General features: G+C 39.9%; 2 protein-coding genes across 2 annotated transcripts; one reads left to right on the top strand and one right to left on the bottom strand.

The window, feature by feature from the left end:
* Nucleotides 1-3,870: 3,870 nt before the first annotated feature.
* Nucleotides 3,871-8,769, bottom strand: LOC116249976 (uncharacterized). Its single transcript, XM_031623289.2, has 9 exons — nucleotides 8,620-8,769; nucleotides 7,034-7,155; nucleotides 6,816-6,936; nucleotides 6,664-6,719; nucleotides 5,308-5,355; nucleotides 5,138-5,235; nucleotides 4,805-4,874; nucleotides 4,537-4,647; nucleotides 3,871-4,462 (listed from the first exon to the last, which is right to left on the bottom strand). The coding sequence occupies exons 2-9, from the start codon at nucleotides 7,139-7,141 to the stop codon at nucleotides 4,409-4,411; spliced, it is 666 nt and encodes a 221-aa protein (XP_031479149.1). The 5' UTR covers nucleotides 7,142-7,155; nucleotides 8,620-8,769; the 3' UTR covers nucleotides 3,871-4,408.
* A 2,654-nt stretch (nucleotides 8,770-11,423) lies between these two features.
* Nucleotides 11,424-13,338, top strand: LOC116249975 (1-aminocyclopropane-1-carboxylate oxidase 5-like). Its single transcript, XM_031623288.2, has 4 exons — nucleotides 11,424-11,542; nucleotides 11,683-11,790; nucleotides 12,079-12,317; nucleotides 12,430-13,338. The coding sequence occupies exons 2-4, from the start codon at nucleotides 11,689-11,691 to the stop codon at nucleotides 13,010-13,012; spliced, it is 924 nt and encodes a 307-aa protein (XP_031479148.1). The 5' UTR covers nucleotides 11,424-11,542; nucleotides 11,683-11,688; the 3' UTR covers nucleotides 13,013-13,338.
* The last annotated feature ends 1,313 nt before the right edge of the window (nucleotides 13,339-14,651 follow it).

Raw genomic sequence — 14,651 nt, 5'->3', positions numbered from 1 at the left:
CAATTGCAGCAACATGCATCTTAATTATCCATGTTTTAATGGTACTGCCGGGTTGTTCCTCAGTTTTTTTATGGCGTTGTCTGATCGTTAGGCATGAGAGCAAAGCCTTGCTGGGCTTTGAACTCTTAAAAGTAAAAATGCTAAACCCATCGATTGGTCTGATCCTTACAAGCTTGTACTTACAAGCTAAAATTCGAACTAGCAGTAAAACAACATGTGGGGCAATTAGGCAACAATAACAGTACTTTACTACTATTTTATGAATTTGTCCCAAAAATTGGGACACATTTATAAAACACTGTGTTACCCCATTCTATCTATCTATCTTAATTTTTGGGGCAAGTTCATGTAATAGTAACAATTATTTGCATTGCCAAAAAGATCCTACTCACTTTTTGCGGATAAATTATCCATCATGGACAATCAATTAGAGCAAAGTTGTTATGTATAAATACATCGAACCTTCACAAGGACGCAAGTAAACCAAAACCTGCTTCTCGTCCAGCAGAAGAAGAGCCAAAATCACGGCCAGAGGGAACCAAAACATAAACCAGCTACGCTTCTCATCCTTCTTGGCTTCCCTGAAACCCCAATACAGCACCAAAAAAACCACCAAAATCAGGAGCTCCGTTGGAAGAAACAGGAATGTGCTGATAATTCTGGCCAAAATCTGGCCCTTCGTCCACTCATCCTCATCGATCTCAAAGCACACAAGACCCAGAGAGGCAATAATGGACACTGCCAAGACCAGCCAACGCTTCATCCCTTGAGAACCCTTCCTCCTCCCAACAAATGCTTCGTCAGTACCCATCTGCGCATGATCGTCTTCTTCACTGCAACAGCGACCCTCCTCCAAGAGTAGTCCTTCCTGCAACTCTGGATCATCCGATACCTTACCACAATCACCTTCGAGCACGTCAAGTGTGGACTCCAAGATCCACACCACCACCAGGTATGAGTAAGAGACGATCACCAGCAAGAGCACCACAATGCGTAAAATCGTATCCTTGAGTACGGTGGCAGAATAATCGATGAAGAACACTGCGGAAAGGACGTAAGAAGAAGCAAGGAGGGTAACGTAGACCCACGTAGTGATGAATCGCTTCCACGTACCAACGAGCTGCCATGGCAATTCTCCTGCTGCGAGGTCATGTTCCCCGAGTGCGCAGCCATGGCCGAGTAGATTATCACCGTTACAGTGTACAAGGTGGCGACCCCTAAGGCCAAGACGTAGAGAGCTTCGGTGGCGGTGAAAATGAACAAGGTTTGGCCGATATCGGAGATGAGGCGAGCTTCGGAAGGGTTGGGTGCGACGAGTACATGGCAGACAACCATGAGAGAAATCACAAAGAGGCCGAAGAGTTTGAGGGAGAAGAGGAGCTCCTCCTTCCTGCTCGTCATTTCAGAGGCTGACGCTTCCATGATCGTTTCAAGATCGATCGACGAGGCCTTGCAGAGGGAAGATTGGAGAACTTGGCTCAACTTCTGGCCATACTTCTGGTTGTCACGTAATGTGGGGAGTCGATGTGGGACCTTGATTTTAATAAAGATTCAACTCTGCAGAAGCGGTGTTAGTTGACAAGCACTACTGCAAATATATATGCGTGCTCTGCAGCTATTCAACCACGGCTTATTGGACTGATAATTTATTTCATGAACTCTGGCACCATAAAATCCTGAACGAACAGAGCCATGAAATCAGTTTGTTTACTGCATACGATGCGCATAAAGATGAACTCGAATATGATCGGGTTCATGATTTCCGTTGCCTTTCTTGCTCGAGTGTGATTTTCCCTAATTTGTAGGTACTCGTAATTCAAATTCTGTATGGTTTGTTCTGTACCAATTACACAACTTTTCTTCATTAGGGAAGGCTTAAGTCGTTCGCTACATGTTGCTCACACACAGAAGTGCGACCTCCACGCCGAGGACGTGCTGACCTTATCATTATAAACCATCTAAAAAACATCAATATTATACATGAACACAAGTTGAACATAGTCTTTTTAATGTATTTGACGTCCTTAGTAAAATCTGCAGGAGACTTTTTTCTAGAAAAAATTGATGTAAAGAAACGCCGCCCAGTTCACCTGACTGAAGGGTGGTCAAGAGGTGGAAACCGAATTATTATCATTATCAAATTCATGCTTGGTAGCAAATTAAACTGGTCTCTTCTTACCAAATTAACCCATCAATGTGACCCTACCCATGCATGTGTTAGAGTAGAAGATGCTCACGGTCTGACAACAAAGGCAAACCCAAGTGCCACCCGGCCCAGTAGATGATGAAGCCAAGCTTGTATCTTCTTAGAGGGTTCTTCATCACCAGCCGAGCCGGGGCAGCTTTAATTTACTCAACGCTGGAGCTTGGATCAGTTAAGCTGCACATGAGCCGAATATATGTAGAATTCCTCTCGTAAATGCTGAGAGGTATGCTCCCACCTACATTTGATCTTTGAAACAAGTGTGAACAAGGAGGTTTGAATAAAAGGTTTACTTTGATTGGACAAAAGAGACCGTTATTATGCTATAGGGATGTCAACATATCTGATTTAGATTAAATATTCAATCTAACCGTCTTGAAAAAGTCAGTATGAAAAGAAATTAAACATTTAATTAAGAAATCAGATTGGATTCAGATATGAATCTGATTTCAATCGGATTATATATATATATATATATATATATATATATACACACACGATCAGATTTATTTTCAAATAAATCTCATATATGCTCTTACATTTTGAAAATCGGCCAAGTTTGGATCATGAATATGGATCTGAATATGAATGTAAAAATCAGATCCGGATTGTGAAGCCTGATCTTGGACTCTGATATGACCTTTTTTTATTTGTATTTAAATCTAAATATGTAAATATATAAAAAAAGTCGACATGGTTAAAGGTATATCTTAATTTAATTTTATCTGTTGGCATCCCTGACATTAACAATGGTTTTTATAATATTTTTTAGGACTTCCTGCGCACTTTGGACGAACCTACTCACAGTTACAAAACTCCAGCTTGATTTGTTTCGGTAAGCAATTCATTAATGAACGAGTCGAATCCTAGTCGCGTAGGTGCAAGAGACCCACATACGATGTACTGTTAGGGTTTCTGACAACATTATTTTGTTTAGAAAACATTTGAACTCCCATCTGGGCGTTGGGTCTGTAAGATCCATGTCCGAAAGATAGAAGTTTATTGTAACGGGAAAAAATATCAGGCCTATCATAAATTGGGTGCTTATAATTGTATAAAACTTTACATGGGTTAGAGACTCTCATCATTAAGATGGACGTGGGGATCAAGATGATATATTTGTTCAACTGCTTCCTTACGTCTTAATTCCTTATCTAAATTTAAGCAGTGATTGGATTCTTATAGTTCCAATGCCAAGTTCATTAAGTCTTCTACATTTGCAACGTGTTTTCTACCAATCTGACCCAAGGTAGGTGAGATTTAGTACCTAAGATAAAAAGGTCCAGATCGAGTCCAACCCTGAAGATGTGAGCCTTGTTGCCATAGATTAACTAGTATCTCAAAGATGCCAAAACTTCTCCCCTTCCCTAAGGGGGGAGTCACGAATTTTTGGTTGCCAGGGCCGAAAAAAAATATTTCAAATTTTTATATGTATATTAAACTACAATTTTTTGAATTGTGCACATAAATTTTTGAATTTTTAAAAACATGTTCCCTCAAACCGTACCTCCGCCCCTATCCTTCTCCCTAAACCCAAGGTCCTTCCCGTCGATTTTATGGTAGTGAATGCAGACACTAGGCCTCTTTAAAACAAATTCTGCCCAAGGTTATAGCGGCTGTAGTGTCTCACACACAAGAGCTGGATCAATATGTCCAACGCCAATCTCTACTGGGCACTCAAAAACATTAGAATTATCATTAACTTATCATAGAAAAGTTCATAAATCGTGAATCAGCCAATTGGGACACAAGCGTATGGACCAACGTTATCATCAGCACCGCATCATTTAAGTAATGAGCCAAATATACATCAATTGCCGAGACGACGTACTGATGTCGATAAAACTGGTCTGCTGCCTTTTACAATCTTCAAGGTCCGGCAGTTGAGGTGGCATATTTAGCTATGGTATCCCCAATCGAATCTTTGTTGGCCCTTTTGATTCAACCAACCTTTGCTTTGCCTTCCTACAGGCCGTTTGCTATCATGGTTTTCCTCTTAACGATCACTCTAACCATCCAAGCCAAACTCAGACCAAAATGGTAGTTTTGATTCAGCCTGCTCTGCAACCATGCCTAATATATATCACCATGCACCTAAATTCACTTGGAAGTACCATGCTGTATATGTTGCAAGTGAACAATCTGGGAATAGGAAATAGAAGTTACACCATTTAAATAAGCTAAATCACTAAGCAAAATATCAATCTATTCTTCCTCTGAGAACTTGATTTTCTTGGGAGTAGGCAGAATACTTCCTATCTGTAAAATAACAAAGGCAAGGGTAAGCACAAATAATAAACCAAGACATGAAAAGGATTGAAGTATGTACTCACCAAATCTGGACACTCATAATCAATACCAGCAGCTTTGATATTCTTTCTTCGCTTTAGATCCCTCCGCATGATTGCTGCCACCATCTTCTTGTGCTCTTCAGCAGTCCTGTCCTGTAGCACAACAGAACATGTTTTGATCAACCAATTAATTGTTAATCTGGAACAGTTAAAGAGTGCATTTCTATCTCTCGATAAAAGCAAAAGATCTCCCAGCATCAGCCAAAATATCTCCTATTGCTAGTCTCATAGAAGCGCACAGTGGACCGACCTTATTATGCCTCATCCGTTCAATTCTTCTCCCTCTTGATGGATCATAGCTACGCTTCACCTGCTTCCACCTGAGAATGAGAAAACAAGCAATTGGAAGAATCACAATGCTTGAATAATAAATAAATTGAAACCTTTGTTACTGCATAGTTTGAAATTTTGAATAACCATGTAGCGGACAACTTAAATTGGAAGCAGAACTAAGAAATGAAACAGAACATGGCAGCAAGAAACAAGCATTTACAAATGATGAGCATGCGCACACCTACACGTGCATGAGCATCAATGTTGACAACAGAAAAGCAATCAGCAGCCCAATACCCGATTAACATACATTTTTGGATGAATCTTCTCCGGTGGAATTGTATGAACTTGTAGAATGTGTTCAAATAGCAGATAATTATTCATACAATCAGCAACAATTTTAGCAACCTGCAATATAACAAGGGGGTCACCTACATTGCACAAAAGAAATCTAGGACATGCAGGTCAAGAAACTCTCACCTCAGGTGACTCGAATTCAATGAACCCATAATGTTTAGACTTCCCTGTCTGCATTACAAAAAGATGCATTAAGCAAAAGAAAAATATTCAAACAGCAATAATGTAGTACATTCTGAATCAAAGGTAAAAGTGTATCGGGAATTATTTGCTCATGAGGCAGATTTTCAACTGTGGAAACCCACACATGCACATGCACATAACACATGCATACATGTATACAAGCACATATGTATTTCTTGTGCGTATTATCAACTATTTTTTGTTGTATTTTCATATGCATGTAGTTCCTTCTATTTCTTGCAGTGCTTCATTATTCATTGGTTGTTTCCTTATTGAATGTTCGGAAAGACTATAATGTGGTAGTGTGAATCTTTGGTAGTACATATGCATGTTTCACGACAGAAAGTGCGCGATAATGTGGTAGACTAGATTCACAACAACAGATATATACTTGTTTTTTTGGGCAATTTTAATTCATATCCTATCCTGCCTAGGCAGTTTGGATGGTCCCACTAAGTAGCACTTTTGGGTAGATAGCGTAGGACTAACAAAAACATAAGTGCAAATGGAAAAGGAAAACAATGTGTAAGATGATTGCCTTTTCCATAAAGCAACAGGAGTTGGTTCCCTTAACAGAATAATCACCAGCTTGTGACAACAGTAACCACAAAGAAGCTATTTTACTTTTACTTCAGTTTTACAGATAAAAGTAGCATAGCCGATGAGTCATCATACTGTCTCATTTCAGTTTTCCCTTGGCTATTTCTGCTTTGGCTCCTCTACCAGCATAATTGAACATAAAATGATAAAATACATCAAATGAATTGCATTAACAACATTCATAAAATTAAAGCCAACATGCTCACTTAGAAACTACCCCATGCTATGTGAAAAGTGATAAGTTTACAAATATGAACACTGCAATTGGAATGTAAAAAATGGGATAGTTTTTTATTTCAACTTCATGACAAGAATAGTAGTAATTAAAGGACCCTTCTATGCATCTGGAGCTGTGTATCCAATAGCACATTGGAACCATATATTCTTAATTATGTCTAGCCTAAGCTAGCTATGGTACAACTGCCACTATAGTCAAACAAGAAACCATCTCCCAAATTCAAAATAAAAAGCGGATTACTCTTATATTAGTGAAAATAAAAAAGGTATGAATAAGAAAAGATATATACTACACCAATAACCTCAAGGTAGACCGTCTAGACGGTATGTCGCTAACATCATGATTACATGCTTAGAGAAGCAAAAGAGAAAACTTCTGTATGACTTGTTTTAGTGAAAGTTTAGTAACTTCTTTAATTGAAACAATGTCATACACAAAGTTCAGACTTTAGAGATAACCTTTCTGTTTCGTGCCACCCGCAATCTCTTGATAGTTCCAAACTGTTTAAAGAAACCTGAAAATGTCAACTATCTTTAATTTTTTCAACCACAACATCTATGAACAAATATGGAAAGAAGTAATAATAAGTTAATAACTACTTAGAATGAACCTTGCATCTGTTCCTCATAAAATCCATGAGGGATGTGTCCAACATACACGACACGGGAATTCAATGCAGGTGGTTCTTCATCTTCTTTAGGCAATCGACTCCCAGGACCACCTTCCAAAGGCTTGACAAGAAACCAAACATTAAAAACTCTACCCAGCATAGCCAATGGATATGAAGACCAATAAAACATCCAGGAAAAGTAGATGATGGTTGAATACCAAGAACTCAGGAGCTTCTTTACTGTGGTGTGACCTCTTCTTTTCCGAACCGTCACCACTCGGTTTTATCTTACCACTCTGTTTCATCTTCATTTTTTTCTTCCCCATTTGCACAAAATTGGCTACACAATAAGCACAAGATGATAAGAACTTTAAACATAAATAAGAAAAGGAGAATGCTGAAGATGAAGAAATGCCCAAGTTGCTAAAAGTTATTCATGAGAATAAAACAGAGATTGGTAGATACATTATAAACTTTGGACAATATTCTCCTTTTTTTTCTCTTTTCTTTCCTTTATTTGCCAAATTTCTTTCAGCTTCCATGATATTCGCTAGAAATTACTAAATCCTTTGAAAGAAATCAACAATCTAGAAGTAGAAAAACCTTATTAGAATTAAAAAAAAGAAGAAGAAAGAATTGCTGAAAGCTCCGAGCAAAACACAGTCCATGGAAGATACTGAAAGAAGCTTCTGCAGTTCATTTGATACCATTTTAATTTGCAGGCAACCTAGTCCTCTTCAAATTGTTGTTTCTGATGTAACTAGCTCGAATGTCTAAGGTCATTTTTTCACACAGAACAGACAACTAACCTAAAAACAACCATCAGACATTTTTTCTACAATTAACCAGTGTTCTTAGTAGCATTAAGGCGAAGAGAGGCATCAAGCCTGTCATGGGATAAGGCGTAAGCCTGCAAGTATTGATGTGTATGCTTCAAGATGAAATTAGTGAAATATATACTATCAATAAAAATAATGAAAAATCAAAAAGGAAGTAAAGAACAGCTAAAGGGACAAGTATATATGTAAATAGTACATTCCATAATACATATTTTGTTCCTGGGTGTAAGAACAATATTTGATTAATTTTTCACTGAAATTTGAAGACGGCAGGAAACTTTTCGAATCGTTGAACCACAAAAGATTTCATATAAAGAATTCTATAGAAGATGGGTGCGGATACGGGTGCGAACCATTTTTAAAAAAACTTAGGTGCGGAGGTACGGCCGTACACATGCACATATATGTATATGTCAAAAACACATTCGCACATATATAAAAGAGAATAAAATTATAGAAGAATAAAACTATAAAAGCAGAATATAATTTCAAACAGAATAACACATTCCCCCAATTCTGCCAATTAAAGGAAAGCCCTAATCAAAAGAATAAAATTATAAAAGATAGAGACACCAAGCAACGATCGACAGCTGAGCTAACTGATCCCAGCATACAACGAAGATTCACAGAGATTCATACAAATGCAGATATTCACATGCACAGTGAGGGTGGGTAGATTAATAGTCATTCGTTCATTCATTCACAGACTAGAGGCAGTGTGCAAGAGGGGATTTGCGCCGAAAGTGTGTAGCAACAGATGGTGGGCAGCGACGGAGTGGGCAGAGCCTCAGAGAGAGAGAAAGAGATTGTGGGTGGTGAATCTGGTGATTGGTGAGTGATGGTCGGAGAGATGAGAGATCAATAAAAGAAGCAGAAGCACAAACAAAAGCTCAGAAGCTCGGCAGGAGATGGAAGGCTCAGAATCTCGACAGAAAATGAGAAAAATATGAAAAAAAAGCAAATACCGTCGCCGTTCAACGCCGGCCGCCGCCGTTCGTCGCCTACAGCCGCCGGTCGCCGCTGCCTTCGTCGGTGAGAGATGAAGCGATGAAACAAAACGAAATGAAGAAGGGAAAAAAGGGTTTCGAAAATTTTCACGTTACAATAGTTTAAAACGTTAAAATGAAAAAACGTTAAATTTAAAACGGACAACTTTAAACTCGGTCAAACTTTGACGAGTTTAAAAACGGACCAAAACAGATTTAGGTGCTTTGATCGGACTTGGTTCCGTCAAAGCCGCACTCCTGGGGTACCCAACCCCATAAGTACTAGTGTCGTATCGGTATGGTGCTGGTGTGGTACCGGGTATGGTCGTTTTAATTATCATGGGCATGGTTTATAGTAACCACGGTCTTGCAAGCTTAAACAATCAAAACGAACATGCAATTATTTGTTGCACACTTGGAACTAAAATCAAGATCTATTTATTTAATTTCAAAAACCTTCAATTGTGAAAAAAAAAAAGTTTCATCCATTAATTCTCACATGCTCACAAGTCAATAATAATTCGGGTTTGGGTTTCAATTGGATGTTGAAATATTCGGATTTGAATTTGGATTTAACATGTGAATCATGAAAAACCTGAAACCAAATCCAATCCAATCAAAATTCACTTTTAAATTCAGAACAAAATTCAGATCTCGACTCTGGTTCGGATTATCATTTTTAAATATTTGCATTATGATGTGTTAAAAACCGACTTTCCGACTGTATAAATATTGGCCAGCCAATACAGAGCTGAATATTTATTTAAAACCAATTCCCAACCCAAAAAAAAAAAATGTCATTTCCTAAAAAAACTGAATTCACTCGGATTTCTCAATCCGATGTTGAATTTAATTTTTCCATAACCAACTTATTTAAAACAGTTCGTTGGATATCCCATTAATCCAATCCAACTTTAGTTAACAGTAACAAGACAGAGATAGATTTGCCAAGCGCCCAAGTAAAAATGATCTTCTTTCTAAGCCTTCTACAAATTGTGATATCCAGTAACCTGGCCTGAGGTAGGTGAGGTTTAGTACCGAAGCTAAAGATGTCCAGAGTTCGATCCTGGAGGTGCGCACGTCTTGTGGGCATAAATTAATTAATATGGACGTCAAACTTCAATCTTAGAAGAAGAAAACCGGAAGATCTTTGCATGGAAGTTCCCGGGAGACCTCGAAGAGCGCTGCCTGTTCATGCATCTAGACTTTTTATCTCGTGTGCTGCGAGAGTTTGGTTGGAAGGACACATCCTCCCGTGATCTTGTCTGCCGATGCCTCCAAATCAACCTAGCAAAAGTGACTGCAACCTCCCTTTTCTCTATGATTTGATCCGATGGGTACTTTGAAAACTTTTCACATGATGAGATGTTTTAAGATATCGAAGATGTAGCGCATCTTCTCCTTGATTAATTGTCCTTCTCTTGTTCGATTCGAGCACCAATCAAATACCAGTGTTGAAACTCTTGAGACGTCAGGAGATCTTCTAAATCATCTTCTTCTTTGGGCCCCTGTGAGACACCAGATTATGCATGCTTCTACAGGCACAACCGCAATCATCATAGATTCAAAATTGTTCATCCAACCAAAAAAATTCACTCACTGGGATGCCATCGAGCCTGTCAGATCCGATTACCGACCCCAAGCTGGATCCATTTAATTAGTTGGCTTTGGACCTATGGGGAGGATTCCGATCCAAATCTGAGGTACCCAATAAAGATTTGAACCCAAAATTTTATGCCAAGTTAGGATCTGACTTCTGTTGAGCTCAACTTTGGATCTAGAAATTGAAGTCCAAATGAAGATGGCCGTGTAAGCTGGATATGATGATGATCGGTGAATCTTTCTCGAGTCCCAACCGTTCCCAAGTCCGGATAGATGCAATGTAAAACCATCAATAAAAAAGAAGGCATTGGAAGAGGCAGCCGGCAATATCTTCTTCAATATCTATTCCTTGCCGAAAAGATCTAAAGTTGACACAGACATCAAGTACACCTTTCATTCTTTTTTTTTTTTTTTTTCGTTTCCCTCGGCCGGGAATGGAGCAGTAGATTCTCGTGATTCACCAACTATCAGCTTGAATTCATCTGGAACTTAATCCATTTATACGATGGCTACCTGCCAATGATCAGAAACTGCTCCCTAGTGTCGTGTTCCACTGTTCCTTGATCCAAACCACCAATAGCACTTAATTTGATTGGTGCCATAGGTTCGGTGAAGTATCTCTCTGCCTTCCCTGGACTCAAACACGAAACAACCCAGATAAATCTGTCTTTAAAGTAAAAAGAAAACAGTACTTAAAAAAAAGAGAGCGCAATTAAGAATTCATCCACTGTCCACTGGCCATTCTAAGTTCAAATCAAGTCTATCCCATCAATCCAGCCTCCTGATCGAGTTTAAACTGAACTGCTTGCTACGTGGTTTGAAACCCCTAGATCGATCATCTTGAACCATTTCTAGATCGATCATCTTGTCCTTGCAGAAAGAAAACCAAAGTTTTTAGAGCTTTTAGGTCTGCTCAGGCTAAGAGTTGGGTAGTCCGAACCTAAATCCAATCAAGAAAATATACTCTTGTGCTTTTGGCAGATCATAATATTATTATTTATCATAGAACCGAGATCCGGATTGATTCATGCCTAGTAAAACACCCAAATTCCGTTCCCTAAGGAACATCCCTACAAGAGCCTAGCCAATTGAAGTTACCAACTATCATCTTCTCAGTCACCCTTCCCGATGATCCTATATAGGAATGTAACAAGTTGCGAAGAACAATGCAGAAAAAACTAGAAGAACTCGATTGATCCACCACTAGGGCTTTATTCGAAGCTCCCAAGGCTACGCACACCCATGCTTTTGCTTGGCATTCTAACTGAACTTGGCAGACAGTGCAGAGAAGTCAACAAAGGTAACTTAAAACGCAAACCAGGGGGCATCGCAATTGGTGCCATTTCTGCCTTTAAAAGCCCTCTGGTATGTGGCTACCTTCCTCACAATCGAGCAGAGCTAGAACAGTTCCTAAGCTCGTACGATCTCTTGTGCTTGTAGGCAGATATGGAAGTCCCTGTCATAGACTTCTCCAAGTTTCATGGGGAAGAGAGGGCAAAGGTCATGGTCCAGATTCACAGTGCTTGTCAAAACTGGGGCTTCTTTCAGGTGGTTTCTTTTTTTCTAATACTTCTTGACTTCTGATTTCCCAGAACTGATCGTTTTTGCGAGTCCATACTTTCTTCTTTGCTTTGTTTCTAATTCACAACCACTCCGAAGAGTGACTGAATAGCTGATAAGATTGTGCTACGTCTTCATTAATGTGCTTGATGGTCCTGCATATACGTGGGTAGTCGATGGTCCTGAACATATATAATTTGTTTTTGTACTTATGATTGATTTATTGACCCTACGTTCATTCCTGGTGTATGTGCACCGCATGTTTTTAATTTGCAGCTTATTAACCATGGAATTCCGGAAGCTCTTTTAGAAGGCGTAAAAGAAGTATGCATTCATAACTACAAATTCTCTAGGGAGGAAATGTTCAAGAACTCTCAGCCTGTTAAGGAAGTAGAGAAGACGTTATCCGGGAAAGAAACACCGCAGAAGATCGAAACACTAGATTGGGAGGACGCCTTCATGCTTTACTACAAAGAGGAAAGTGAGGAATGGCCTTCTGAGCCGCTGAACTTCAAGTAAGAGTCTAAGACCTTAATGCATGCACCACAGTTTGATTCAAAGTAATTAAGAGGATGAAGTCTGTGATCTGGAGGACTGAAAGCTTCGATGGTTTAATTTCTGTTGCAGGAAAACGATGGTGGAATTCTCGAACCGATTGAAGGAGCTCGCGGTGACCATACTCCAGATAATGGACGAGAACTTGGGCCTGGAGAAGGGATATCTGAACGAGAAATTTAAGGGCAATGAGGGGCAACCCTTCTTTGCCACAAAAGTGAGCCACTATCCGCCATGCCCACGCCCGGACCTCATCGATGGACTGAGAGCCCACACGGACGCCGGCGGGATCATACTGTTGTACCAAGACGACCAGGTGGGTGGCCTTCAGGTGTTGAAGGACGGCCACTGGGTGGACGTCAAGCCCATCCCCAACACCATTGTCATTGATATCGGCGACCAACTTGAGACGATAAGCAACGGTAAGTTCTTCAGTGCACCCCACAAGGTGTTGGCTACCAAAGACGGGAACAGGAGGTCGGTGGCGTCCTTCTACAACCCAGCACCATCTGCGGTCATCTCTCCGGCGCCCTCTCTTCTTCACGGCGACGCTTCCATCGACTACCCCACTTTCGTGTCTGCAGACTACATGCGCCGTTATATGGAGGAGAAGTTCCTTCCTAAGGAGCCAAGGATCAACGCCATGAAATACTGACTCTGCGTGCGTCTGTGCGTGAGTACCCGTGTCTACGTAAGCGTGTCTGCTTCTGTCTGGTTTCTAGTCGTGTACTAAGAGTCTTGAGGTGGGAGCCTTTGCTTTCTGTCTGAAAAACCATAAAAAGAAAAGGGGTTTGAGGGTGCTTGCAGATGATGCTCACTTTCAAACAAATTAATAACTGCGGTCGCTTATCTTTTGGCTTCAATAAATGCAGTTTAGTCTGCCGAAATCATGCTGTATTACTTCATAAATCAGCTTCTGTTCAGAAAAATCTGCACTACACCAAAGTAGAAGGGATCTTCCATGAGAATTAAATGCTGTCACTAAGAGGGCCTCTCTTGATGCACCATGCAGGAAAGCATTATTAAATATGAATGGCCAAATAGTTTTGGCCAACTGATCGAGTACTATTCTAATCAACTACTTGCTTCAAATTTTGCTTCGCACATGCTGATAACATTGTTTTCGTAATTGGCAAGCGCAGAGACCATAAAATTTGCTTTTCATATCTCAGGCGATCGGAATAACTCCGACCCACTACTCTGTGTGTGCGTGTGCAACCTCAATTAATTGTCGAAGTACTTGGATCTTGACAAGACACTTCTTTTTATGCTCTTGCTTTGGTGTTGGACCCCAAACACTCATAAAAGTGCTTCCCCATGTAGGCCAAACACCATGAGGTGGTGGATTCCACCACCTCGACCCCCACATGGTGCAGATCCCACGCAAGTGTGCCTGCACCACTTTGTGAGTGCTTGGAGCCTGCCACTGCTCCTTTTTCTCATAAAGTGGAGCGTATGTGCCCTTTGATATCTCCACAGTCACCAACAGTCATCTTCATGATTCACACAGATCAGCTGACGGTAAACGGTTGAGTACACGAGCAGATTGGTCACACAGCCGGTTCTTTTTCCAAAGTGATTATATTTATACATGAACCCCACCATTAGTGGGCCTAATATCTAAAACCATCTTGAAGACTTCAATGAGATAAAAAAAAAAAAAGGTGAAACCCGTCGAATATTACATTACTAAAACAATATAACCAGTCTCTCTAATTTAACAATTGTTATATGGACAATATGCGTTAAACACATCAAAATATATCACTGAATAATGCCCATAGTGCAGTTTGTCTATCAACAAAAATTGGTAGCCTAGATCATATGTTTTTAGATAATATTCTACTCCCTAAATATATGGTGAACGTCCTTTTATGAAGTGCTTATTCAATCCGATCCCTATCAAATATCATTGAGCTCACAATTAGGCTGCCTTAAAGAAGTGAACCATTTAACGTTTAAATTATCGCCAAGTTGCCATGGCCACAGACGAATTTGAAACCCACGAACTTGATAAACCAGCCGGCCAGACAAAGCATGAGTGTTATGGCCGAAAATTGGGCGGGGGGCTTTTTGATAGACTGTTTTGCCTGTTACAAGATTCATCGATCTGCTCTCTAATTGGTTTTTTCCTTTAGAGGTTGATGATCTCACATGAGTTTCTGATTACTTTTCGGTGTCACTGCATGCCAAAGAGAAAAACTTTAAGCACTTGAGGCTTCCATTTTTGGGACGAGTCCGGAAGTGGTTGGATAAAGTGTTCTTTTCTTTATTAAAAGAGAAGGATGCAGGGA

Source organism: Nymphaea colorata, chromosome 3, assembly GCF_008831285.2.
Source record: "Nymphaea colorata isolate Beijing-Zhang1983 chromosome 3, ASM883128v2, whole genome shotgun sequence".
Classification (NCBI taxonomy): Eukaryota; Viridiplantae; Streptophyta; class Magnoliopsida; order Nymphaeales; family Nymphaeaceae; genus Nymphaea; species Nymphaea colorata.
Note: the sequence above shows the minus strand (reverse complement) of the source record. Positions and strands in the feature narration are given on the sequence as shown.